The following is a 25,615-nucleotide window of genomic DNA, read 5'->3' as shown; positions in this document are numbered from 1 at the left end:
GTGCATTGGGAAAAAAAATTAAATACGCCACTGACTTTTATGTAAAAATATCTATTATAAGCAGTTTTCATTTTTATTCTATCTAATACAGGGCCTGAGAAATAGTAACACCTCCAAAAGTGAACATTTTCGTTTTCGCCCTGTATTTCAGGAACAAAAGTAGTTAGAATATTTCTGTTTGTGGCTTTAAAAGTTTTACAAAAAAGTGATACAGGGTCGCGAAAACCGCAAAGCTCTATCTTAAAAAATGACAGAGATACCCTGCAGTCTCATCCAAAATGGGACACAGTGTACTATTTTCATTTTTCGCGGAATTGCCCATGACTATGGAGACCATTTGTCGTATAAACAATTATTATTGTTTAATGATTTAGCGTCATTAACTGACAATTGTGCAAAATATTATTTATTTGATTCAACTTTTTATCTTGTTTAGTAGTTCTTATCTTCTTAATTTTTTGTTCTTGTTCTTGCTAGTGTTAAATAGTTTTTTCGTATCTAGTTGTTTTCGTTTTTATTTAGTGAGTTTTGTTTAAATTTTTAATTTCCGAAAATGGCCATGCGATATACCAGTGACGAAAAATTTGACATATTGAAATGTTATATTACATGTAATAGGAATGTAAATCTTGCAATCGTCAGATATTTGGAACTGTATCCTGAGAGACAACAGCCAGGTCCAAGACTATTCGTTAAAGTTCTCATGAACCTTACCATGGATGTTTTGAAATAGTGATGCGCACCGATTACTTTTATAAGTATCGAGTAGATACTGATACTTTATATCAAAGTATCAGATACTTTGTATTCGTTACAAAGTAATCATTACGTGTCTACTTGTTAGTTGTTAGTGAATATACAGGGTTTCCAAGATAAGAATCCTAAGCATGGGGATCTCGGTACCTGTTGGAGATACAGCTTCGGTTAAATTAGGAAAAATTGTGCACTTTGAAGCGTATGTACATGCCGTTGAGAAACTTCAAAAATTTCCATGGCCTGCTGAGATATTTGGAAAAAACGGAAATTTGCCAATATCGATTTTATTTTTTCCTGGCTTTATTTTAAAAGATATCAAAAAACTATTGACACTTTCTCATTGACACTTTTGAAGTAGTACGTGATGGCGCTTTTAAATTTTATATCCGACGTTTCGTTTCCGAGAAACCACCATCAACTTTATTTTTTTATATGGTGCGAAAAGAAAGTACACCCTGTATCCATTTTTGATTCCATTTTTTATTACAAATTCAACGATGTGTCACATGTCACATTTTTTTTGTTAGTTAAAAGGAAAAATACAATTTTTCTTTTTTTTTAAACATATTATTAAGTAGGCTTTGGAAACAAATGCTTTGACACTTTGACGTAAATACCTTTTACCCTGTCACATATTTTTTATTAAATATTAATTGCCGTTGTTGTTACCGTGATTGTCGAGGTGTTGTTTGTTGAGTAATTATTGTTATTATTTACTGTTGTCGTTATTATTGCTAAAATTGTGTTATTTTCTTCAAATATGCCTGGTGGTCATTATAGTCATGAAGAAAAGTTCGACATGCTGTCGTGCTACATTTTGTGCTACAAAAATACTGTAAATACAGCAGCAATGTATCTTAATAAATTTCCAGATAGAAAGCAACCATGTAAATCCATTTTCTTAGAGTTGGCTCGAAATTTAAAAGAATATGGTTCGTTTAAAAAGCCTGTTTTATCTCGAAAAAAGGAATCTCTTGAAGAAACTCAAAATAATGTTTTACAAGCAGTTATTGAAAACCCCGAGATATCAACCAGGCAAATTGAAAAAATATAGGAGTGGCCAAATCTACAGCTCAGTTTATTTTACGTAAAAACAGATATCACCCCTACAAATTTAGAATTTGCCAAGGACTTAAACCTGGGGGTTTCGAACGACGTCGGCATTTTTGTGAGTGGTATACACGTGCCTGTGAAGAGGATTTTAATTTCCCATCAAAAATAATATGGTCCGACGAAAGTATGGTCACTAATAATGGTATCTTTAACCGCCGCAATAGTCATTACTGGGTCCAACAAAATCCGCGTGTTAAGAAAATATCTAGACATCAACAACGTTTTGGGTTTAATATGTGGTGTGGAATTTTAGGAACCAAAATACTAGGTCCATTTATTTACCATTATTCATTAACAGCAGAACGATATCTTAATTTATTGCAAAATGATTTAGAAGACTGCTTAGATGATTTACCTCTGGCACAAGTCAATAGCTGTTAGTTTCAACAAGACGGGGCTCCTGCACATAATTCTGGGCAAGTTCGACAGTACCTTTCGCAGCGTTTTCCTGAAAAGTGGATTGGAACCTCCAGTGAAGTGTCTTGGCCAGCGCGATCCGCGGACTTAACCCCTTTGGACTTCTTCCTTTGGGGATTTATTAAAAACCGAGTCTATCAACATTCTTTTGGAACTGAGCGGGAGTTACGAGAATGTGTGACGGCCGCTTTTCAAAGTATTACGCCAGAGATATTGCGTGATGTTTTAACTGCTACTGTAAGAAGATCATACTTATGTCTAGAAAATAACGGAAACCTGTTTGAACACCTGTTTTAAATTAAATTTATAAAATGCGTTAATTTATTTGCTTTTTTCGTTATTTTTAAAATGTATTCATTATTTGTTGCATATCGTTAAAAAAATCATAAAACATTTGTTTATTACTGGTTACATTTTTTTATTTATAAGTAGTATAATGTACAATACATCAATGCTTCATTTAGCTTCATCACTCTCTAAATAGATATTAAGGAAAATGTGACAGACTCGGTAACAGGTATTTACATACGTCAAAGCATTTGTTTCCAAAGCTTACTTAAAAAATATGCTAAAAAAATAGAAAATTTGCATTTTTCCTTTCAACTAACAAAAAAAATGTGACATGTGATATATCATTGAATTTTGTAATAAAAAATGGAATCAGATACAGGGTGTACTTTCTTTTCGCGCAATATAAAAAAATAAAGTTGATTATGGTTTCTCGAAAACGAAATGTCGGATATAAAATTTAAAAGCGCCATCACGTACTACTTTAAAAGTGTCAATGAGAAAGTGTCAATAGTTTTTTGATATCTTTTAAAATAAAGCCAGGAAAAAATAAAATCGATATTGGCAAATTTCCGTTTTTTCCAAATATCTCAGCAGGCCATGGAAATTTTTGAAGTTTCTCAACGGCACGTAAATACGCTTCAAAGTGCACAACTTTTTCCTAATTTAACCGAAGCTCTATCTCCAACAGGTACCGAGACTACCGAGATCCCCATGCTTAGGATCCTTATCTTGGACACACTGTATAGTCGAATATTACGATTTGATATGAATATCTATATTAAATTTAGGGCTTGCTTTGGCGTTTGTTATATTTTTTGAGTATAATAGAGGGTTATCAAGTTTTAGTAAGATATTACAAAATGATACTTATGCTAAAAAAAAGTAATCAAGTAATCGGGCACGACGGACGAATTTAAATACTTTTAGAGCAAGGTATCGAGTATCGAAGTATCAAGCAATTGCATGGCAACTGGCGACAACGCCGGGTATATATAAATAGGTATTATTGATTAATTATTGTTGGGCCGATCGGCGGCGGTTTATTTCATTTTATTAATAATATTGCCATATTTTACTTATAAAATATATTTAGTACGCATAAGCAGCCACCGGTGACATGAAAATTTGGGATTTAAAAAAGTATTTGAGTAACGAGTAGTTGGGGTCGAAGGATTAGATTATTTCGAATCTTCGCATGTATCAGATATTAAAGTATCGAGTGAGTAGATACTATGCGCACATCTCTATTTTGAAATATCAACGCCAGAAAATTATCAAAGGGACAATGAAGCTCGCGATGAAAACATTTTGGATCATTTTAATATTGCCGTCCAATGGAAAAACAACGTATGTGCACATTTACAAATTTCGAGAAAATGGCGTTTAAAGATTGACTCACTTAATTTCTTGTATTTTAGCTTTAAGAAAACTTTTAAACGAAAATTATTCTTGTATAATGTTGTAAAATTAGTTAATGAATTATTGTAGCAAAGCTCATGAATTTTAAAAAAGAAGAAACTATAAAAAACGCAAATTTTAGACACATGCGATAAAAATAACAACTGATTTGTTTTTTTTTCTTGACATAAAACCCGTATGTGATATTTTATACACATACCGTTAGGTTTACTATACATAAATTGCAGAAATACTACACATTTAACCCGTATGTTAAAACATACGTTTTTATCAGTGGCGAAGCGTACGAGTAGACAAGGTAGACACTGTCTACCCAAAATTATCCAGTTATTTCTCATAAATTTATTACGTAATTATTTCATGTAATTGTTGAATTCAAATTAAAAAAAAATAACACAGAATGTAGTCGCTCTCCTTACTATTATTATACAACGGTATCTAAACGGCTATAATATCTATCTATCTATAATATCTAAGGCGCGCCCCGCCTGACGCACCAATAAAAATGCAGGGCTGACACCCAATTAATGTATACGAGCCCCAGGAAGACACATTGATATTTGTCTTCCGAAATTTGGAGCATCTAATCGAACCATATACGCATCAAGCAGGTGACAGAGTTTCAGCCGCATCAGTATTCAGCCTATTACGTATGCAAAATTTACTCGCGGGAAAGACATTTGAGCTTTTGTCTATCGAAGTCGACCAGCTATTTTATTATGCTCTTGAGGGTTATTGTTTATGGACACGCTTGGTCTGGTCGGCCGCAATCATCTTCAGTTTTGTTTTTTGATGAATCTGCATTTGGCATTTGGTGCGGGCGCGTGCTATTGTAATTTAATAATTAGTATTTTTATTTTTGGGTGTATAGAAAAGATTTTTTTAGTGGATATTTCAGGGGTTATTTATGAACGACTGTTTGATATTGGCAATTGTATTTTAGTTGTGTTTTTATTTGTCTTTAATTAATTTTAAAATAATGGATATTATGGTTTTATAAGTTATGGATATACCTATGTTGTGTTTTTTTTGTAAGTAGTATTTATTTTTATCTATCTATCTTTTTATGCTAGTAGTAATTATTTTTTTCTTTTTTATATCACTACATATTTTTCTCTTTGAGTTAATATTTCATGCGCTTTCATTCTCTATTTCATTAAAGTGAATAATATTGAATACACATTTTTGTCTAATTAACAATTTTTATTGTTTGTCTACCCGAAAGAAAAGTTCACGCTTCGCCACTGGTTTTTATGGGAAGGATTTTTGCAATTTACGTGACGTACAGAATTCATCGGTAAATTTTATCAATATTTATTATTATAATGTGGAAAAAAAGCACTCGCCCTTTTATTATAAACAATAATCGTAAAAAATTACCGTTATCATTTTTCTCAACACTTAACACCTTACAAAGCTCTCCTGAACTTATGTCAATATTATAGTTTTCAGAAATAAAACTGTTGCAAGTGGTTCCATAATTTCATCCATAATTATCATACTTATTATAGAGATATTATTATTCTCAGAGAGATTATTATCCTCACAACACATTGATATCTGATTTTTATCATTTTTCAACCTTAAGTTATTGTTTAGCACATCTAACACCATTCTTTTTCCTCTGGATCCCATTGTAATTATTATTTTATAAAATATAAACAAAATATTTTACATCCGACACGAAAATCGACGCGATCAATTCGGTGACTAAATTATTACTAAAGACTAAATCCAAAACAAAATATTACACCCCCACTTTAAACCCACAAACACACATGTTGTTGTATTATTATTATTATTATTATTATTATTATTATTATTATTATTGTTGTGAATTACGCTTTACTATCGAACCATACTTTAATTATTACATGTAACGCGGTTTCTCTCAGTGAATCGTACTAAATTCAAACGAATTTTAACGGTTTTTGGATGCACCTGTGTCGGCTTCTTGACAAAGGACGGCGGCGGCGAGGAGGGCATAATTGTAGGAATCCGTACCTCGGTTCGGTATGTGAGTTCGGCTGATTCCGTGGTGTTTTTGTTTTTCGAGACGGGTGCATTCGACACAATCGTCATTCGACATAATGGACATTCGACACAATACCCGCGAAATATTTTAAACGTTCGAGTATGATCGGTTGGGTCTTTTACACGTCAACCAATTTTTATTCGAAATAGAAGTAGTTTTGTCATCTAACACAAAATAGGGTTAGGTATAGGTATATTATTTTGTTTACATTCGATTCGTGCTTACAATAATTAGTTTATATTTATCGATAGTTTGCCAAAAGTTATTAATTTGTGAGTTGTGAGTTCTTCAGTATATTTGAAGCTTTAAGATATAACTACAAAGGACTTGGGATGATACTTCCTGATACTGATTAAGAAACACTATAACTAACTTTGTGTAATTTACTACTTGGCCTCCTATACTGTGATTCTTTTTCTTAGAACATTAAATACCTGCATTATACTTATTGCAAAGTGAAGAGGAATTTGACGCCAAAAAAACGTACCATCACTTGGGAAAGTGCAAGTTTTTTTGTGTAAAATTGTGGCAAACAAAGTTTCATTTGACTTGCATAGGTGTGGTGATAGTGTTTATATTTACTACTTTTGACTAATAAACTTAAAAAAAAGTGCAATTTAGGATAATATGCTGGAGAAACTGGATGATTTTGATGAAGTCATATGCCTCCGAGGATATTTGGATTATAAACTATAGTGTGACAGATTAAATATAACATACTGAATAACCAAAAGGACTGTAATAGACTATACAGTTTTTAATTTACTTATACACACACTTATTGCTATCAAGTAATTTGTGACTAACATTATTTCTGAATTGGTGTCGTAAAAAAGTGCAATGAGTTATTAGTTAATAATATTTATAAGTAGGAAAAGAAACAGGTTCTTAGAGAATATCATATATTACAGCCTTATTTAGATTGAGCCAAGTTTTCATTCATATTGTTGAGTTTTGTCAGGGCTGGAATGTATATAAATTACGGTAACAGTTTACTATCTTATCGACTACCCATTTTCAAGATTAAAAAAAAAGACAGGTACATAGGATAGTGAATGTCGTATTCATCATAATTTCATTGTCGGAGACCAAAAATTTCAATTTTTTCATTTTTATATTTTTTAAATAAAAAATGTTAAAATTTTACCCCTGTTCGTTTTTTTTGCGCAATCAGTTTTTCTTATGAAAAATTATTATTCACCCAGGTCCTTTTTGCACCCAGCGCCTTTTTATATAAAAAAAAATCACTACCAACCCAGCTCAGTCCCAACCAACCCAACCCAGCCCAATACAACTCAACCCAACCATTAAATAGGTAGCATATACTAAAAAGAATAATAAGACAGCTATTAAAATTAGTTTTGTTTTTTAATTATTTTTATTTACGATTTATCGAATGGTATCACTATTCGATCACCTAAAAAAATAGTATATTATCTGTAAAATAATAGCGCTGGCAACCCCGATAATACAGTGTCTCGAAAGGTTTTTTCGGTACGTATTCTGGTAAATGATTTCCGATTTGTTGTCTCTCTCGTCTCAACATAATCGAGTATTTCCGAGCGGTGTGTTATGTGTCGAGGTCACCCTGTTCGGGCGCTCGCGGAATCGCTTCGGGGGAAGCTTCGGGAGTGTGTCGAATGTCCATTGTATTATTTGCCTGTTTTCCTGTTTTTCGCCCGTTCGTTTACCAAAAAGTGTGGTTAGTGGTTAGATTATAATAATCTTATCATGTTTATTCTTTTTACGTATTTTACCTTTTACATTTATATTGACAATTATGTATATTTAATAATATTGTGTTGATATACCTAATATTATAATAAAAGCAATAAAATTACCTATACATAATTATACACAGTGTCTCTATATAGTTTTTGGGTTCTAATATACAGTCTGTCCAAAATTGGTGATGCATGTATAGCTATCTGGCTATCTTCTAATTATAAATTTCCATCTTCTAATTTAATATCTTCTCCTCATTATAATTTTAAATGCAATATAAATGAAAATAAATAAATAATCTCGTTAATAAATTTAAGTAGATATAATAATGTACCTACCTATTAATATAAAATTAAGCAAAATAAAATGCTGCAAATGCATTTTATTATCTTAATACAATAAAATTATTTCATTATATTATTATTACAGGAAAGAAAAACTTATTCCGTAGCTAATTTTATACTTGGTTAGTTTAAAGAATAAAAATGGTTCTATTTCATTTTTAAACCATATAATTATTATTATTATTGAATGCTAGGTACCTTTATGTTTTCGAGTTATATTGGTACAATCTTTAATTTAATTTTATTTTTTAACTTTTAATAATTATCTTATACATATTAATATTATATATATATATATATATTATATATCTTTTAAAACATCACAAACGTATATACCTAACGCACATTTAGTTACATTTTCATTCTTCCCCACGGAAAAGTCCCTAATAAGTCCGTATTAAAGTATTAATAAAAAATTTAAATATGCTATTTATCAATTTTTATCCTTCATTATTTATTCTAAATCGATTTGCGCAGGCGTTTGTTCTGTACAGAACCGAGCCGACGAAAAACCCGAGCGTGTGCCGAATCGCGGTACAGATTCCTACATTTAAGCCCTCCTGCGGCGGCAGGGTTCGCGCTGCGACAAAGGCTTTTTCTTTGCTTTTTTTTTGTGACTTTTACCGACTTTGGCCGTTTTACGGCAGTCTCACTTGAGTTTTAACACGATAAGGTTGTGCCTCGATATACACACTTTTCTGAACTTTTACCTTTTCTCCGGCTAATTTACACACGCTGCCTCTTGTCTTTATTAATTTCAAATTACTAGCGATATGAATTTGTACAGTTCGTCTACATATAATTATACAGTTGATTTGTTCGATTGAATAAATCTGGTCCTTCGATTAAGTTGATTTATGGATTTTATTTACCTACACCAATATAGTAGCTAACATATTGTTGGTCCGATTCGAGCCAAATTGGGTTGAAAATATCAGGATAAGGGCAGTTTATTGGAGTTTTTGCACATGCCCAAACGTCTAGGTGCTGACGGTTTTGGATTTTTGGGATTTATACACACAACTTGGGAGTTTGGTGCCGATTGAAGGTTTGAGAAAGGAATTAAGGGCACAAGGGCTCTTGGCACACTGGGAAGCTACACACTGGTACATTGGAACATGGTACATGGGACACATTGGAACGGCTAGGAAAATATAAGATTAGATCCTTTCAATATACTAAGCATGGACATTTATTATTTGGAAGCTGTTGCAAAAGGAGACTTTTAACAATTTACGAGTGCTACATTTAAAAACGTTTTATGGGCATATTTCATCGAAGTCTTAAAAGAAAGTGGCTTTTAATTTTAGGATAAAATTAGGGCTAGAGATTAAATTAAATTCTTTAACGAGTTTTACACTGTAAAATCTTTCACGTTTAGTTCTAAAAGTGTTAATTTAAGTACGTTTGTTTACAAATTTATGCTTAGATTTAATTAGGGTGGTATTTGCCATTTTTTAGTTGTCAAACCATAAGATTTGTTTATTTACTTAAGTTACTTCATGGGGTAATTTATTGTCACAATGGAAGAGGCTAAAAAGAAAAGGGCAACACAAAAAAGATGTATTTCTAGGATAGAAACGTTTGTCATATAAAATGAAAATGATTTGTCAGTAGATTTAAATGAATTTATGGTAAGGGAAATAAGATTACAGGCAGCGTTTGAAAGTTACAATTTAATTCAAGATGAAATTGAAAAAATCGCGGAAGAAACCGAAGATTGGGCCTCAAACGAAGAGGATGATCGTATCGCGATTGAAACTCAGTATTTTAGCATTTGGGCAAAAATTAAATCGCTTATTGAAAATCGAAATGCAGCCATTTTGCAACAGCCTAATACGGATAATGTGGTACAGCGTAGTTCAGCACATCCTCACCCCGAGGACCCCTTAGGTAAAATTAGATTACCAAATATAAACCCACCTTCTTTCTCTGGGAAATATGAGGAATGGAAAACATTCATAGATTATTCAATGCCATGATAGACAGCAGTTCTCACTTAACTAATATACAGAAATTTTTGTATTTAAAAGGCTGTTTATCAAATGAGGCATTGAATATCATTAAAGATTTGCCTCTTACACAATCTAACTATAGAGTTGCACTAGATCTCCTCAACAAAAGGTATGATAATCATGTAATCATAATAAACACTCACGTTAGGGATCTAAAAAATATCTAGGAAGATCTAGAAAATATCTCAGGGTCAGAATCCTCAAAAAATACTAACACATCGGGGTTTAATTCAGGTTTTAAAAATAAACACAAAAATGCACTAATGGGTGTCTCAGAAAAAAGGACTAATGGGGTTTGTTTATTTTGAAACGGAGAGCATAAATTACAGTGGTGTTTTAAATTTAAAGGGATAAGCCTTGATGAGAAACGCAATTTTATTCAAAATAAAAGGTTATGCTATAACTGTTTGGGGACAAAGCACTCTGTTGCTCAATGTCTATCTACAGGGTGTAAAACGTGCAATAGGAAACATCATACTCTTTTACATTGCAACAATTCTGAGGCGTATGGTGTCGTTCTCATCAACAAAGAGACAAAAGGGGCTCTTCAGAGAATGAGGTTAGGGTGCAGTCGACTTCAGGGGTACAAGAGGAGTTACCTCAAACAGTATCACAGTCAGTGTTAATTTCACAAGGTCAAATTTCTACTTTGCAGGTTTTATTAGGAACGGCCAGGGTAAGTTTGGTTACTAAAGATAAACGAGAAATAACGGTTCGCGCGTTACTAGATTCCGGGTCTCAAGTAAGCTTTATAACAGCTGAAACACTTAAGAAATTAAATTTATCGAGTTATTGTAATATAATAAAAATTGGGGGTATTGGAAATACCATTTCTCAGGTGACCAAAATGGTTGATCTCCAACTATATTCCAAGGTAGATAGGGGTTTTGACATAAAGGGTTCATTTTCAGTGTTGGAGAAAATAACGTATCCGTTACCACATGCCTTTGTAGATACTAGCAAGATTCACTTACCGAGTTGCATCGAATTGGCAGATCCAGGATATTTTAGGACTTCGGATATTGACATGCTTATCGGGGCAGACCTCTATTTTGACATTATTGTTTCAGGAATTGTTAATTTAGGTCAAGGTCTTCCAGTACTACAAAATTCTAGGTTTGGTTGGTTGGTCTGCGGATGTGCTCCAATCAAGGGGTATAATGGGAATTTGGCATGCAACTTTGCTTTATCAGTCTGTCATTCAATGCAAGAGCTTGATGAAAGTATTTCTAGGTTTTGGCAATTAGAAGAGGTTTCTAACAAAAGGGTTTTATCTAGTGACGACAAACTATGTGAGGAAAGGTTTTGTGAATTTGTGCAACAGTTGTCAAATGGTCAGTTTCAGGTAGATTTGCCTTTTCGCAATGCTAATGACTACACTCAGCTAGGAAACTCTGCTACGATGGCAATTAGACGCTTCATTTCATTGGAAAGGCGTTTACATAAGAATTTAAAGTTGTTTACTAATTACAAGGCTTTTATTGACGAATATGTCAATCTGGGACATGCAAAATACACTGAATTTGACTTCAACAATCCTCATACAAATTTTAAGGTTTTTCTCCCACACCACTGAGTAATTCGGGAAGATAGTTCAACTACCAAACTACGCGTAGTGTTCGACGCATCTGCACAAACTTCTAGTGGTTTATCGCTTAATAACATTATGTTAAAGGGGGCACCCGTTCAGCCAGACTTATTTGACATCTTGATTAGGTTTCGCACATTTTCTTTTGTTGTGACGGCTGATATACAAAAAATGTATAGGATGGTCACAATAAATCCCACTCAGAGATTTTTGCAGAATATTATATGGCGGGATTCTCTCAACAGTGACTTTAAATGTTTGGAATTACAAACCGTGACTTACGGGACAAATTCGGCACCATTTCTCGCAACTCGTTGCCTCTATCAATTAGCTCAGAATGGAGCTTTAAAATATCCTTTAGCTTCGGAGGCCATTTTGACGCAATGTTACGTGGATGATATTCTCAGTGGTACTAATAGTAGGAAACAGCTACTTCAGTTAATTGACCAGTTAAAAAACTTGTTAAGTTCGGCAGGTTTTAAACTCCACAAATGGTGTTCAAATGATAGTCTTTTACTCAATTCATTGGACAACAACCGGGATCACGTGAAAATCGAAGAGGAAAATTCATCAAATAAGGTTTTAGGTCTGGCTTGGCACGCTTCAAAGGATGTTTTTAACGTTTCGGTTCCACTTTTGGAACAACTAGAGCAGGTTTCTAAAAGGCAAGTCCTTTCAAGGATTTCTCAAATGTTTGACCCGTTAGGTCTTGTAGGTCCGGTTATTGTGGTGGGCAAGTTGCTAATGCAGGAAATTTGGACTCGAAAGATAGAGTGGGATCAAACATTACCCCCTGACTTAAAAGAAAAATGGAATATTTTCTTTGAAAATTTGGAAAAATTAGTGGAATTAAATATTCCGAGGTATTTATTCACAAACAGTTCTGTAACAGAAATTGAACTACATGGGTTTTCAGATGCCTCCATGGTTGCTTATGGGGCATGCGTGTATCTTAGGGGAGTGCATGCTAATGGTAAAATTTCCTCTAACCTGGTTTGCTCAAAATCACGTGTTGCACCAGTTAAAACTATATCTTTGCCGCGACTGGAACTGTGCGGAGCCTTGCTTCTGTCAAGATTGGTTCACACACTCACAAAATACAAAGGGTTACACTTTGGACGGATTCCAAAATAGTAATTTGCTGGCTTAACTCGTCTCCATCACGTTGGACTACATTTGTGTCAAACCGCATTTCTGAGATCCAAGAGCTTACCAATGGTTTTCAATGGAATCACATAAAATCAGAGTTAAATCCAGCTGAAATTCTTTCTCGTGGTTCATCTCCTACTAATTTAATTTCGGATGAGAAGTGGTGGCAGGGTCCAGACTTTTTGTTGGATACTAAGTTGGACATCTCTTCATTTAAGTCTGACATAAAGGTGCAAAGTCTACCAGAGCAGAAAAAGGTCACGTTACATCAGTCTAAGCAACAATTTTAAAGCGCTATTTTAGATTGGACAAAATATTCTAGCTTTTTACGATTGCAAAGGTCATTTGCATATTGTCTACGATTTCTAAACAATGCAAACCCGAAAAATCAAAAATTCTAAGGATATCTCACAGTTGAAGAGTTAAAAAATTCATTGAATAAAATTCTTCATATGGTACAAATGGAAGGTTTCCCGACAGAAATTCAGCAATTCAACATCTTAAGCTCTATCATGCTGGAGCTCACATCGTCTTGGCGAATTTACGGATGAGATATTGGCCAATCCATGGACTAAGCCAAGTAAAGTCGGTTTTAAAGAGTTGTACGACTTGTTTTCGATTTAGAGCTATAGCTTCTAATCAACTCATGGGCGCTTTACCTCCTGATCGAACTTCAGTTGCCAGGCCATTCCTCAAGGTTGGCGTTGACTTTGGTGGCCCTCTGTGGATCAAACAATCAACTCTTCGAAATTCAAAGAAAACAAAGGCTTATATAGCACTTCTTATTTGTATGGCAACAAAGGCTATACACATCGAAGTGGTCACTAGCTTATCATCTGACGCATTTTTGCTTACTTTGAAATGGTTTATCGCACGTCGTGGTAATCCTGAAATTATTTTCAGCGACAATGCCACCAACTTTCAGGGAAGTAACATATCCTCAAAGACGTTTACAAATTTTTTAAATCAACGGCAAACAAAAATTCTATTGTTGAATTTTTATCGACTAAAGAAATTGAGTGGCGATTCATCCCACCAAACAGTCCCCACTGGGGTGGAATTTGGGAATCGGCAATTAAGTCGGCAAAATCTCTTTTATATAAGGTTATGGGTACTTCTTGTTTGACTTTTGAAGAACTGTCAACAGTGTTAGCCCAAGTGGAATCTATTTTAAACTCGAGACCATTATGTCCTATTTCCACTGACGTCACTGATTTAACATGCCTAACTCCGGCGCATTTTTTGATAGGAGAGCCTCTCACTAGTTTTCCTGAACGGGATGTTTGTGACATAAAGGAAAATAGATTAAATTTGTATCAAAGGGTGTCAAAAATTAAACAATTGTTTTGGAAACGCTGGTCTTCCGAGTACCTCAACTCCCTTCAGAATCGGAGCAAATGGGTTACGTTAGTAGAGTTTTTAGTGTAGTAGTGAGTAGAGAGAGAGAGAATTTAAAGGTTGGAACCATCGCGTTGGTAAAGGAAGACGGTGTACCACCCTTAAAATGGGTTTTAGTCCGAGTAATAGAAATTTTTCAGGGAAAAGACGGCAAGGTGCGGGTAGTTAAAATTCAAACAGCAGGTGGTGAATTGCTAAGGCCTGTTACGAAACTTTGCCCATTGCCTTTCGAGTAATTGAGGACAATTCCTCAAGGGGGGGAGGATGTTGTGAATTACGCTTTACTATCGAACCATACTTTAATTATTACATGTAACGCGGTTTCTCTCAAGGTTGTGCCTCGATATACACACTTTTCTGAACTTTTACCTTTTCTCCGGCTAATTTACACACGCTGCCTCTGGTCTTTATTAATTTCAAATTACTAGCGATATGGATTTGTACAGTTCGTCTACATATAATTATATAGTTGATTTGTTCGATTGAATAAATCTGGTCCTTCGATTAACTTGATTTATGGATTTTATTTACATACACCAATATAGTAGCTAACAATTATAATAAGTGGGAGTAAATACACATACGTCTCCCCAAAATAATTAAAAAAATGAATAATTCCTAGGCAAAAACATCGTATGTGCACACATACGTAAGAAAATGTTAACATAGGCAAAACAGTAGGCTTTTACTAAGCATATAAACCGTATGTGCGGCATTACACTACACATACGTTTTTTATGCTTTATATTTTTTGCATTTGCAAGTAACATACGGTAAAAAAGGACACATAAGGTTTTTATGCTTTGTAAAATATCATTTTCTAAGACAGATGTACAAATTGACAAATTATAATTAGTGTTTTTTGCAGTTTTTTCCAAAAAAAATTAAAAAATTTTGTTGTTACCTAAAAAGATTTATTAAAATTTAATCCGAAAATAGTAAACTCTTATTTTTCGAAAAAATGTCACATACGACCTTTTTCTGTTGGACGGCAGAATACGAACCTGAAAAGATCAACCCGAAAAGCTGCAACTAATATGAATATACCAAGGACTACCATTCAAAGAGTCCTTAAAAAAAATAAATATCGTCCATATAAGCCTACTATTGTTCAACGTTAAAGAGATACTGACTACTCAAGACGATTAGAATTTTCAAACTGGTTTGTAAGGCAATGTCAAGAAATACCTAATTCCAGCAGGAAAATTATTTGGACCAACGAGACGTTTTTTAGCAACTGCGGTGTATTCAACAGGGATCATCTGTCATTTTTGGGCTACTGAGAATCCTCATGAAGTTGCTGAATGTAGGCTACAAGTAAGATTTGGATTTAATGTATGGTGTATAATGTATGTACGGTAAGTTAATTACCCACTGCACAAAATTATTTTCAAGTAAAATGCTATAATTGTTTTTAGATAATCACCTTATTGAGTCCTTTATTTATAACCAAACACTGACAGGTCAAAGATATTTAAATCTTTTGAAAGAGTAGATAATACCTGCCGTGAGAACTATAATACCTGAAGAACAAATATAAAGTGATGTGTGGTTTCAACAGGACGGATGTCCCGCGCATAATACTCGGGACGTTCAAAAATTGTTAACGCAAGCATTTAACAATAAACTTATCGCGAACCGCGGTGATTGTAAATTGGCCAGCTAGGTCTCCGGATATTACAACCCTGGATTTTCATCTTTAGGGATATGTTAAAAATGAAGTTTACGAGTTTGAACCTCCTACGACTCTTGAACAACTAGAGGACAGGGTTCGGAATGTCTTAAATAATATAAATAATAGAAACGCCCTGCGTAAGGTAACTAGAAGTATCTTAAAGAAATGTGAAAAATGTTTTAACAAAAATGGCCATCCTTTTGAATAGTTTCATTTAATATTATTGTTACAAGTAGTTTATTGTTTTAGTTAGAAATGACGTAAATATTTAAGTTGACATTAGAAAGTTAATAATAATTGTGTGTATGAGAAAATTCCTAAAATGATAAAAGTCATGGCCAACTCGCGAAAGTTGTTAGTGTTATACATCATTTTAAAGGAAAAAAAGATCTTTTTAATTTAGCGAAAAATTCAAGTATGCGTCTTCCTTAAAAAGTCGTCCTAATAATTTTTTTACAGATTTTAAAAATACTTTTTAGATTTTTTCCAAACATTTAAAAATCAGAAAAAGATAAAATCTCTTATAGTTACCAAGATCTATCCATAATATGTACACCCCATTTGGGCATCACTATACAGGGTGATTTTCAACCTATGGGCATAAACTTGGGAAATGATAGCTGTTGAGTAATAATGAGTAATAATGAAAAAAAAAATTTGTAAAATATTTTTAGTTTTGGAGATATCTATATTTTTTTAAATAAAAGACGTGTATTTTTTAACGTGTTTAATTTAAACTAATTTAAAGCAACTGTTCGAAGTTGTTTCCATTATTTTCGATACAGACTTGAGCTCGTCGAATCCATGAAGACATACATGCATCACAGGCCAAACCAGGCTGTAGGCGAATTGCGTCACTGGCAGCGTTTATTTGCTCAGTATTAACTTCGTTTACATACACCATTGTTTTCATATGACCTTACAAATAAAAGTCTAATGGATTAAGGTCAGGCGAGCGAGGGGGCCACCCAACTGGATCCATCGTCCGGGAAACACACGATCTAAATGTTGTCGCACTGGTCGTGAAAAATGTGGTGGAGCACCATCATGAAGAAACCACAGGTTCTGCCTAACGTTGAGATTCACATTTTCAAGGAGCACTGGTAAATTGTTGCGCAAAAATTCTAAATACCGAGTACCAGTTAAACGATTTTCCAGAATAAAAGGTCCCATGAGCATCCCGTTCAGAATTCCAGCCCATACATTTACAGAAAAACGTTGTTGAAAGTATGTTCTCCGTGTAATATGCGGATTTTCCAAAGCCCAGTAATGAGTGTTATGAAAGTTGAAAATTCCATTGCGCGTAAAATTTGCCTCATCCGTAACTAAAATGTTCATGGTAAAGTTTGGGCTTAACTGCTGGAGTAACAACCACTCACAAAAGTGTACTCGAAGTGGCAAATCTCTTGGAAGTAGGGCTTGTACCCTCTGCACATGAAACGGGTACAGCAACTCAGATATTCCAAATCGCGCTGCAATTGTCCTAGTGCTAATTCCAGGTTGTTCTTCGATAACTTTTAAAATATCCTCCTCCAGATTTAGAATATGCCTAGGTCTAAGAGCTCCTCCATCTTGTCCAGGCCGCGACCGCAAATTGCCAGTTTCTCTACCCCGCTGAATAACACGTAAGAAAGCCCCACGTCTCGGGTGATATCTTAGGGGAAATCTTTGGGCATACAGATCAGCTGCTGCCACTGCATTCTGATGCGTTTCTCCATAAACCAAAACCATGTCGACAAGTTCTTCGTTTGTAAAAATGTGCGCCGTTACATTTGACGCTTTTATTTTGTTCGTGTGAAAATAATGATCGAAAACGATCACAGCCACCAACAAACTAAGTACTGCTAAAGATTCCAAACAACAAATTCCAAACATTATGACTTGTTTACTATTAGTTATTAATAAACAAAATAAGTTCGTCTGATACACGTTCTGTTGACATTTGTTTAACTTTATTTCGGAAACTAAAAATATTTTACTACATTTTTTCTCATTATTACTCATTATTGATCTTTATCTACCATTTCCCAAGTTTATGCGCATAGGTTGAAACTCACCCTGTATAATAAGAGTTTACTATCTACAAAGTATGGAACGTACACGTTGTCTCATTTTGGGTGTAATCGCAGTGTATCTCAGGGTTATTTTTAAAGAAAGAGTTTTGCGGTTTTTGCAAACCTGTGTCAGTTTTCTGTGCTCCTAAATAATAACGCTGCAAACAGAATTAAATTAATTTTAATACATATTTCTTATTTTAGAGCAGAAGCCGAGTTTCTTCTCGAACCACTGAAACTCCCCGAAATTTTGGAGGAAAATGTTATTCAAGCTCGTGTGGATGAAATTACCCTTCGTGAAGATGTTCCATTACAACAGGTAACTGAACTAAAATATTTTCAATTTGTTTAAGTAAAATACATAGCTGAAAATAAAGTGAATTTTACTACTTTATTACAAACTTTATCAAAAGTATCGTTTCGTTTCTACATTGATTTAAGACAAGCAAATTAATTTACATAACAATTTAAATCTTTATAATAAATTACAACCATTATACATAAAAAGAATATTGTATTTTATTTTTATTTGAAACTATTTAACGATCCGGATTTTCCTTTGTTTTTATTCATTCCATTTTACCATTTTTTACAGAAATTAATGGACGACTTTGGAGACGAGTTCATGTTGCAGCCTGAAATTGAAAGGTAATAATTAATTTAATAAATATTATATTCGTTTTTTGTTTTTTCGAATATATTCGGAAACACTTAGATTTCCGCAATTTAACACGTTGGCTGCCATAAGGAGCAAATGTGGCTTCACAATAAATTTCATCTAATGGCCGTGTGAATCCACGTAGGCAACTCAGGGCTGGGATTCTAAAATCACGATTCGATACGATTACTCGATATGACAGATTCTAAATAAAATGTTCAGTCGTGAGTGTCTTGCGGATTGCCTATTTTTTAACGATTCGTCGACGACACGCTTCGGTATGTCGTATACACCAGACGATATAGGTTCTTCCTTTTTTAATACGTGCATAATGTGAAAGCATCCTTTTTTTAAACGTATTTGTTTCATTTATTGTTTACCAATAGTCATACCAGGCATTTTTAGTTATTATATATATTATCTATGATACCAGGTTTTCATTAGTATATCAAGAAGCTTTCTTAAACACAACAATTAATAGATTTAATTCGACCCTATTTTCTACAACCTTCTGTTAATAATAGAGACAGAGGAAATAGAGTTACCATTGAATGGCCAGTTTTAGTACATATATGGTCCGCTGTTATTTTTAATCTATATTAATGATATGGTTAGAGTAACACTTAAGTGTAAAATTATTCTTTTTGCTGACGACACAATGCTTTATATTATAGGTAAAAACTTACAACAAATGCAGAAAGATTTGAATGATGATTTGGAGCGTATTTTTGATTGGCTGTGTGTAAATAAGCTATGTTTAAATACTGATAAATCCAAATTTTGCATATTTAGAAAGAAATCAAAGCTTAGTGAAGCGGAAATCCAAAGTATGCACATAGCTGTAAATGGGGAAAATATTACTTATGATGGGGAAATTAAATATTTAGGCATAATGTTGGACTACAATCTAAACTTTCAAGCTCATGCTGACTATGTAATGCGAAAATTTTCAAAAAAAGTTGGTTTTATAACTCGAATAGGTAAAAACTTAAGCATGCATACAAAACTACAACTCTATAATATTATTGCTCTCCCACACTTACAATTCTGTTCGACTTTGTTATTTAATCTACCTCAGTATAAAATAAACCAAATGGAGAAAATACAAAATAGAGCTATGAGACAAATTTTAAAATGTAGTTGGTGTACGCCAATTAAATGTATGTTGAATGTTTTGAATATGTTGTCTGTGAAGCAAAGGGTTTTATTTAATGTGTATCTGTTTGTTTTTAAACTTAAACATAATTTGTTACCTAACTATTTGTGTAATGGATTAAAGGTATTTAGTGATATTCATAGTTATCATACGAGAAATCGTACAGATTTTATTTTATTGGAACGGTGCAATTCGACCCAAATGCAAAACTCGGTTTTATATAAGGGATTATCTGAATTTAACAAATTACCTGTGATAATAAAAAACTGTGATAATCTAAACCGGTTCAAAAGGCTCCTAAGAAAATTTCTTTAAGATAACTGTTAGTACAGATAGTTATGATTGTTTATTTTAATTTTACAGATTTTAGCCCGTTTTTATTTATTTTATTTATACATCTTAGCACTGTAGGTTTATTCTCGTTTCTTTTGTTTCTCGTCCTTAATATAAATATTTTACATGTTTATTTTTAGTTTTACACATTTTAGCCCGTTTTTAATTATTTTATTTATTATTTGTTAATAAGTTAAGTTTTATCTTTGTTTAATTTTATTGTTGCCCCCTGGTATTTGTATTTGTATTAATAATGTTTTTGTTAAATTAGGTACTGTAGGTTTATTCTTGTTTCTTTTTGTTTGTGTCCTGTACATACATTACACTTTTTATTTTTAATTAATTTTCACATATTTACAAATATTGTTTTTTTTTTCTATTTCTACTATTGTAATAAGACTAATAAGGCAAACTTGTACTTATATGTAGCTTTTTTATGCTAAATAAATGCTTTATTATTATTATTATTATTATTATTATATTAAGATTTTATGCCACCTATTGTTACCAAAGAAGCATTGGACAAGATTTTAAACTTGAAATTAGCGAAATTACTACAAGTCATTGGATCCATAGAGTTACTGAAATTATTGACTAACCGATTCATTAATTTTTCAAATATAAGAGATTGGAGGAATTAATAAATTAACATTTATAGAGAGATCCAATTTCCCTGGTGTTCTAGGTCCTATTGATTACACACATGTTGCCATATTAAAACCAAAAGTGGATGAACCCAACAAGTTTTTGTGATTTTCCATGAATTCAATTATGATTTTCCAATGGATAGTAGTGGTTTTAAACGACAATTTTTTATTAGAAATTAGAAATAATATAGGCATATATTTAAATAAAAAAACACGAAGGCGAAAAAATTAACAAAATAAATGAAAACTCTTGTGTTTATCAATAGAAAAGACAATTGACGCTTCCATCTGTCAAATATTAGGGAAAATAACAAATATATACCAAGAAACCTAAATCAAATCGAATAAAACGAGTTTAGCCGACGATTGAAATTTAGAATCACCTGTCTCGTCGCGATCGAATTCGAAGTCGTGATCGTATCGAGATCGAGTCGTGATTTTAGAATCCCAGCCCTGGTCGATCGAGCGTAAAAAGCCGCGTGAAGCTACATCTGCTACTCGGCGGTGTGCTTTTGTTATGGAAGAGTTATAGAACGGCCATATGTGCAAAAATAAGGTTTTGGCTTGTGTCGTCGAGAGTACTATGTGGCTTCACATGGCTGTAAAGTAATATGAAATTAAAAATATAAAAATAATAAAAAAACATTGTTTTGATTAAAAAAAAAAACTAAAATATATTTAAAACATACATTTTAAACAAGTTATTAAAAAAACCGGTGGCCCATGAGATTATTTTTTTGGTACCATTATGGCAGTCAACGTGTTAATGGTTCCCATTATTAAGAGGTTGACAATGCGAACATTTCTACCATACTTTAAGTATTTTTAAATATCTTATACTCTTCGAGGTTCCAAAGGTGACAGAAGAGTTAGTGGCACCCTGTATTTATAATGTTTAAACAATTTTTATATGTAATGAAATTAAATAAATTAAAAAAAAATATTTTTTTGTTAATTTAAATATTAGGTACTCTTTAATCTTGTATTATTTTTATCAATTAGAAACAACATAAAACCATATAACCATAGAATCTATAGGACATACGAGGGCGGTTAAATTTTTAAAAAAATGCCAATTTTGATGATTATTCTAAGTTTTTTTACAGCATTGCAAAATGTTTATTAGTTCGTGATTTACAGGGTAATTAATAAAAAACGCCAAATTTTATTTTAATTATTATTTCCAAAAGCTATTGGTTTCAGAAACTTTAATTTTTTTACAAAATTTTATAATTTTTTGTGCTCCGCAAAACTTCACCTTTAATTTTTTTTATGACGTTTGGTATCTTCGCAACGGCTATCAACCTGCATTTTTTATAACTTATTTTGAAAGAATTTTTGATTCCCTTTAAAACGATGTATCTCACTCATGTGTCTCCCAACGTTTCTACGTATTAATAATCATTATTTTTTCCTTAATGCTGGCCTGATTTTTTTTTAATTGTAAATTAATTACTTACTAATACAGTCAAAAGTGTATCTTTTTGGTTGTTATTTAAAAATATTTATAAACGCTAAAATAATATAAAAGTGGTAATATTAATAATAGTTTAATTTAAGATACAAAATGACTTGGTTTTTTAAATAACCTTTAAAGAGTGTACAATATGTTTAGCTGTCATGAATTTACTTATTCAATAATCATCTGCTAGATAGCATTATTGCTATTAAATATTCAACATAATATACATATACAAAATATACTTAAAATTATATGCAGAATTCAAAAATGGAATAAAACATAGATGTTTCATTTAAAAAATTAAAGTTGATGGTCGGTGCTTATTTTTGGTTCACCCTGTATACATAAATTCATCGTCAAAAAAATCTCAACCAAAAAATAAAAATTGACATACGAGAACGGGTCAATAAGTCCGTGACTTTTTGGATAAAAGACAGGTTTTTATATAAAAAGTTATTTTATTTTTCAAACATAGTCTCCTTTGAGTTCTATACACATAGTCCAACGTTTCTCCAATTTTTTTATCCCTTCGGAAAAATATGATTTGTCGAGGTCATCAAAATAGGCATTTGTTTGAGAGATAATTTCGTCGTTGGAGTCAAATCTCTTTCCGCCGAGCCATTTCTTTAAGTTTGGGAATAGAAAATAGTCACTGGGGGCTAAATCTGGAGAATAGGGAGGATGAGGAAGTAATTCGAAACCTAATTCATGGATTTTTACCATGGAAACTGCACATGTGTGGACCCTTGCATTGTCCTGGTGGAAAAGAACTTTTTTTTTGGCCAAATGTGGTCTTTTTTCTTTCAGTTCCTCATTGAATCTATTCAATAAGTTGGTATAATATTCTCCATTGATTGTTTTCCCCTTTTGAAGATAGTCAATGTGGATTATACCGCGTGCATCCCAAAAAACGGTCGCCATGACTTTATTGGCTGACAAACCCACCTTTGCCTTCTTGGGCGCCGATTAACCCCGAGAAATCCACTGTTTTGACTGCTATTTGGTCTTCGGCGTGTTGTGGTGGATCCACGTTTCGTTCACGGTGACGAAACAACGCAAAAATTCGTCCATATTGCGGTTGAATAACGCCAAACACTCCTGGGAAATAGTCACACGGTTGCGTTTGTGGTCGATTGTGAGCAAACGCGGCACCCATCTTGCGGAAAGCTTTCTAATACCCAAATGATCATTCAAAATTGAAACTACTGAACCATGTGAGATGCCTATGGCTTCCACAATCTCTCTCACTTTCAATCTCCGATCGGTTAAAACCATATCGTGAATTTTTTTGATTGTTTTGGATGTAGAGACCTCGACTGGGCGTCCAGAACGTTCGGCATCTTCCGTGCTTGTACGGCCACATCGAAATTCAGTAAACCACTTCTTTACCATAGAAATGGATGGTGCAGAGTCCCCATAATATTTATCAAGTTTAGCCTTGGTTTGAGTGATGGTTTTTTTTCCGTAAAAAATAATGCTTAATGAGCACACGAAACTCACTTTTTTCCATTTTCTTCTCAAAACGAGTGGTAGTCTGCTATCAACAGCTGTCAAACACAAACTAAATGACGCAGCTTGTTCAAATTTTGACAGGCGCCAATTGACAGTTCTCTGTTGGCAGGAGTAGAGTTGCCATTTCCATTAAAGGGCGGGAAATTCAAAAAGTCCCGGACTTATTGACCCGCCCTCGTACTGCCCTGAATTTTTAAATGACTTTGTTCCAACTTGCGCGTTCTCACTGTAGAGTCAATGTCAGTAAAAAAAATGCCCAATGAATTTTTGTTAAAATCTCTACTTAAAGCAAATTTTAGGCCAAAGTTCAAGTCTACTTCATTATTAAAATTACAATTCGAGAAATTACTTTCATAAAAACTATGGTTAGAATACGAGAATTTTTTCGAGTTAGAGACATTGTTTTTTTGTAAGTTTTAAGTTTCTTTACAAGTAGGCACAATCATACGTGTCAGTTAAAAAATCATTTAAACAAAGAATGAATTATTTTTTTCCTGTCACTATTTTCCTTGACTCTTAACTGTGCATTTCCAATAACAGAGTTAGAAATCAACCGATTTTAGAGCATAGTCATTTATTTAAAATATAATTAAGAGATAATCAGTAGGGCATTCCATACATTGCCTGGGCAATGTACCATGAATCGTCTTTTCACTATTCTTGCTAGAGGGACACTTTCCTGCAACACTGAGCTACATATCAGCGCACCCTCGATTCTCTATCTGCATTATACATTGTGTACTTACTAAGTTATCAAGATTCTGAAAAAGAAAAATTGAATAATTTATTCTAGGCATTTGACGTCATCAAACTCTGGGTTACTTCAAGTTCCTGTAAGTAGGCTTTGAAAAAAAATAAATAATAACTGTGCAATGAATGTTTCCTAATCCTACTGGGCCGTTTTAACACAGTCAAGGCACGCTAGATTAAAACTGAAATGTCTTGAGACGTGTGTGAACCGTTCAAACCTCCGTGCGACCTTCTAATGGCGGTCAAGAATCTTAGATAATCAAAAAACTGCAAATATGCTTATTAAAAAAAATTACACAGGATTTACCTATCTAATTTTTAAACTTGTTTACTACACCTCACCTATATTGTTTCTCGATTAAGTTCACTTCATGAGTCATTAGTAGCTAGTAATTTTAATCATTAAATTATTAGTGACATAATCCATGACTTCAACACAATTAATTCCATTTTGAAATATTTAACACCAATTTTTTCAGAATGGCTGTGCAATCTATGCACCAAATCACAGTACAGGCTGATATTCATGTTCCGCCACGTGATAAAACGATGGAGGTTGAATTTGCTGTACCTGCAATTGAAATAGGTGTTCCTGCGGAAATCCCACCACCTGCTCAGCCTATGGAGGAAATAGTTATGGACATCCAACCATTAATGCGTATAGAAGAGCCCGTAGTGGCGCCAGGTATGTATTTTGAACTGTAGGCTATTAACGTTGATTGAGAATATGGGAAGATGCGCAACTTTACGGGCAGAATTGTACCACTAAAAGCGGCCGGCGGATAGATGGCGCAACAAGAAGCGCGCCTCGGTCTCGTTTAAAAATCTCGTGTATCATTTCATTGTCTGGAGAGCGGACGAACAGGCTTGGGAGTTTTCGCACACACCTAGATTATTAAATTTGAATTTCGTTTATTATTTTTTAATACTTTTAATTGAGCAGATTTAGCAGAGATTAAATAAAACGTGTTAATAGGTCGTCACCTAAAATGAATATTGGCGTTTATCGTGGATGTAGTAACGTGAAGAAAAGGACAAACAATATTATAAGTTTTTTTAAGTTCCCTTTAAAAAAGCCAGAAATACTCGCTGAGTGGATAAATAATTGTGGAAACCAG

At 33.3% G+C, this 25,615-nt stretch overlaps 1 protein-coding gene and 1 long non-coding RNA gene across 3 annotated transcripts in view; both read left to right on the top strand.

The window, feature by feature from the left end:
- LOC126733819 (uncharacterized) overlaps nt 1–25,615 on the top strand; it is a 308,547-nt gene that overhangs the window by 160,740 nt on the left and 122,192 nt on the right. The window lies entirely within an intron of this gene.
- LOC126733811 (titin-like) overlaps nt 1–25,615 on the top strand; it is a 150,617-nt gene that overhangs the window by 55,413 nt on the left and 69,589 nt on the right. For both annotated transcript variants that reach the window (XM_050437225.1, XM_050437224.1), the window contains exons 5-7: nt 18,184–18,298; nt 18,575–18,627; nt 24,977–25,182. In XM_050437225.1, the coding sequence (XP_050293182.1) occupies nt 18,184–18,298; nt 18,575–18,627; nt 24,977–25,182 (374 nt within the window). The remainder of the gene's footprint in view (nt 1–18,183; nt 18,299–18,574; nt 18,628–24,976; nt 25,183–25,615) is intronic.

This window comes from Anthonomus grandis, chromosome 3, assembly GCF_022605725.1.
Source record: "Anthonomus grandis grandis chromosome 3, icAntGran1.3, whole genome shotgun sequence".
NCBI classification, from domain to species: domain Eukaryota; kingdom Metazoa; phylum Arthropoda; class Insecta; order Coleoptera; family Curculionidae; genus Anthonomus; species Anthonomus grandis.
Note: the sequence above shows the minus strand (reverse complement) of the source record. Positions and strands in the feature narration are given on the sequence as shown.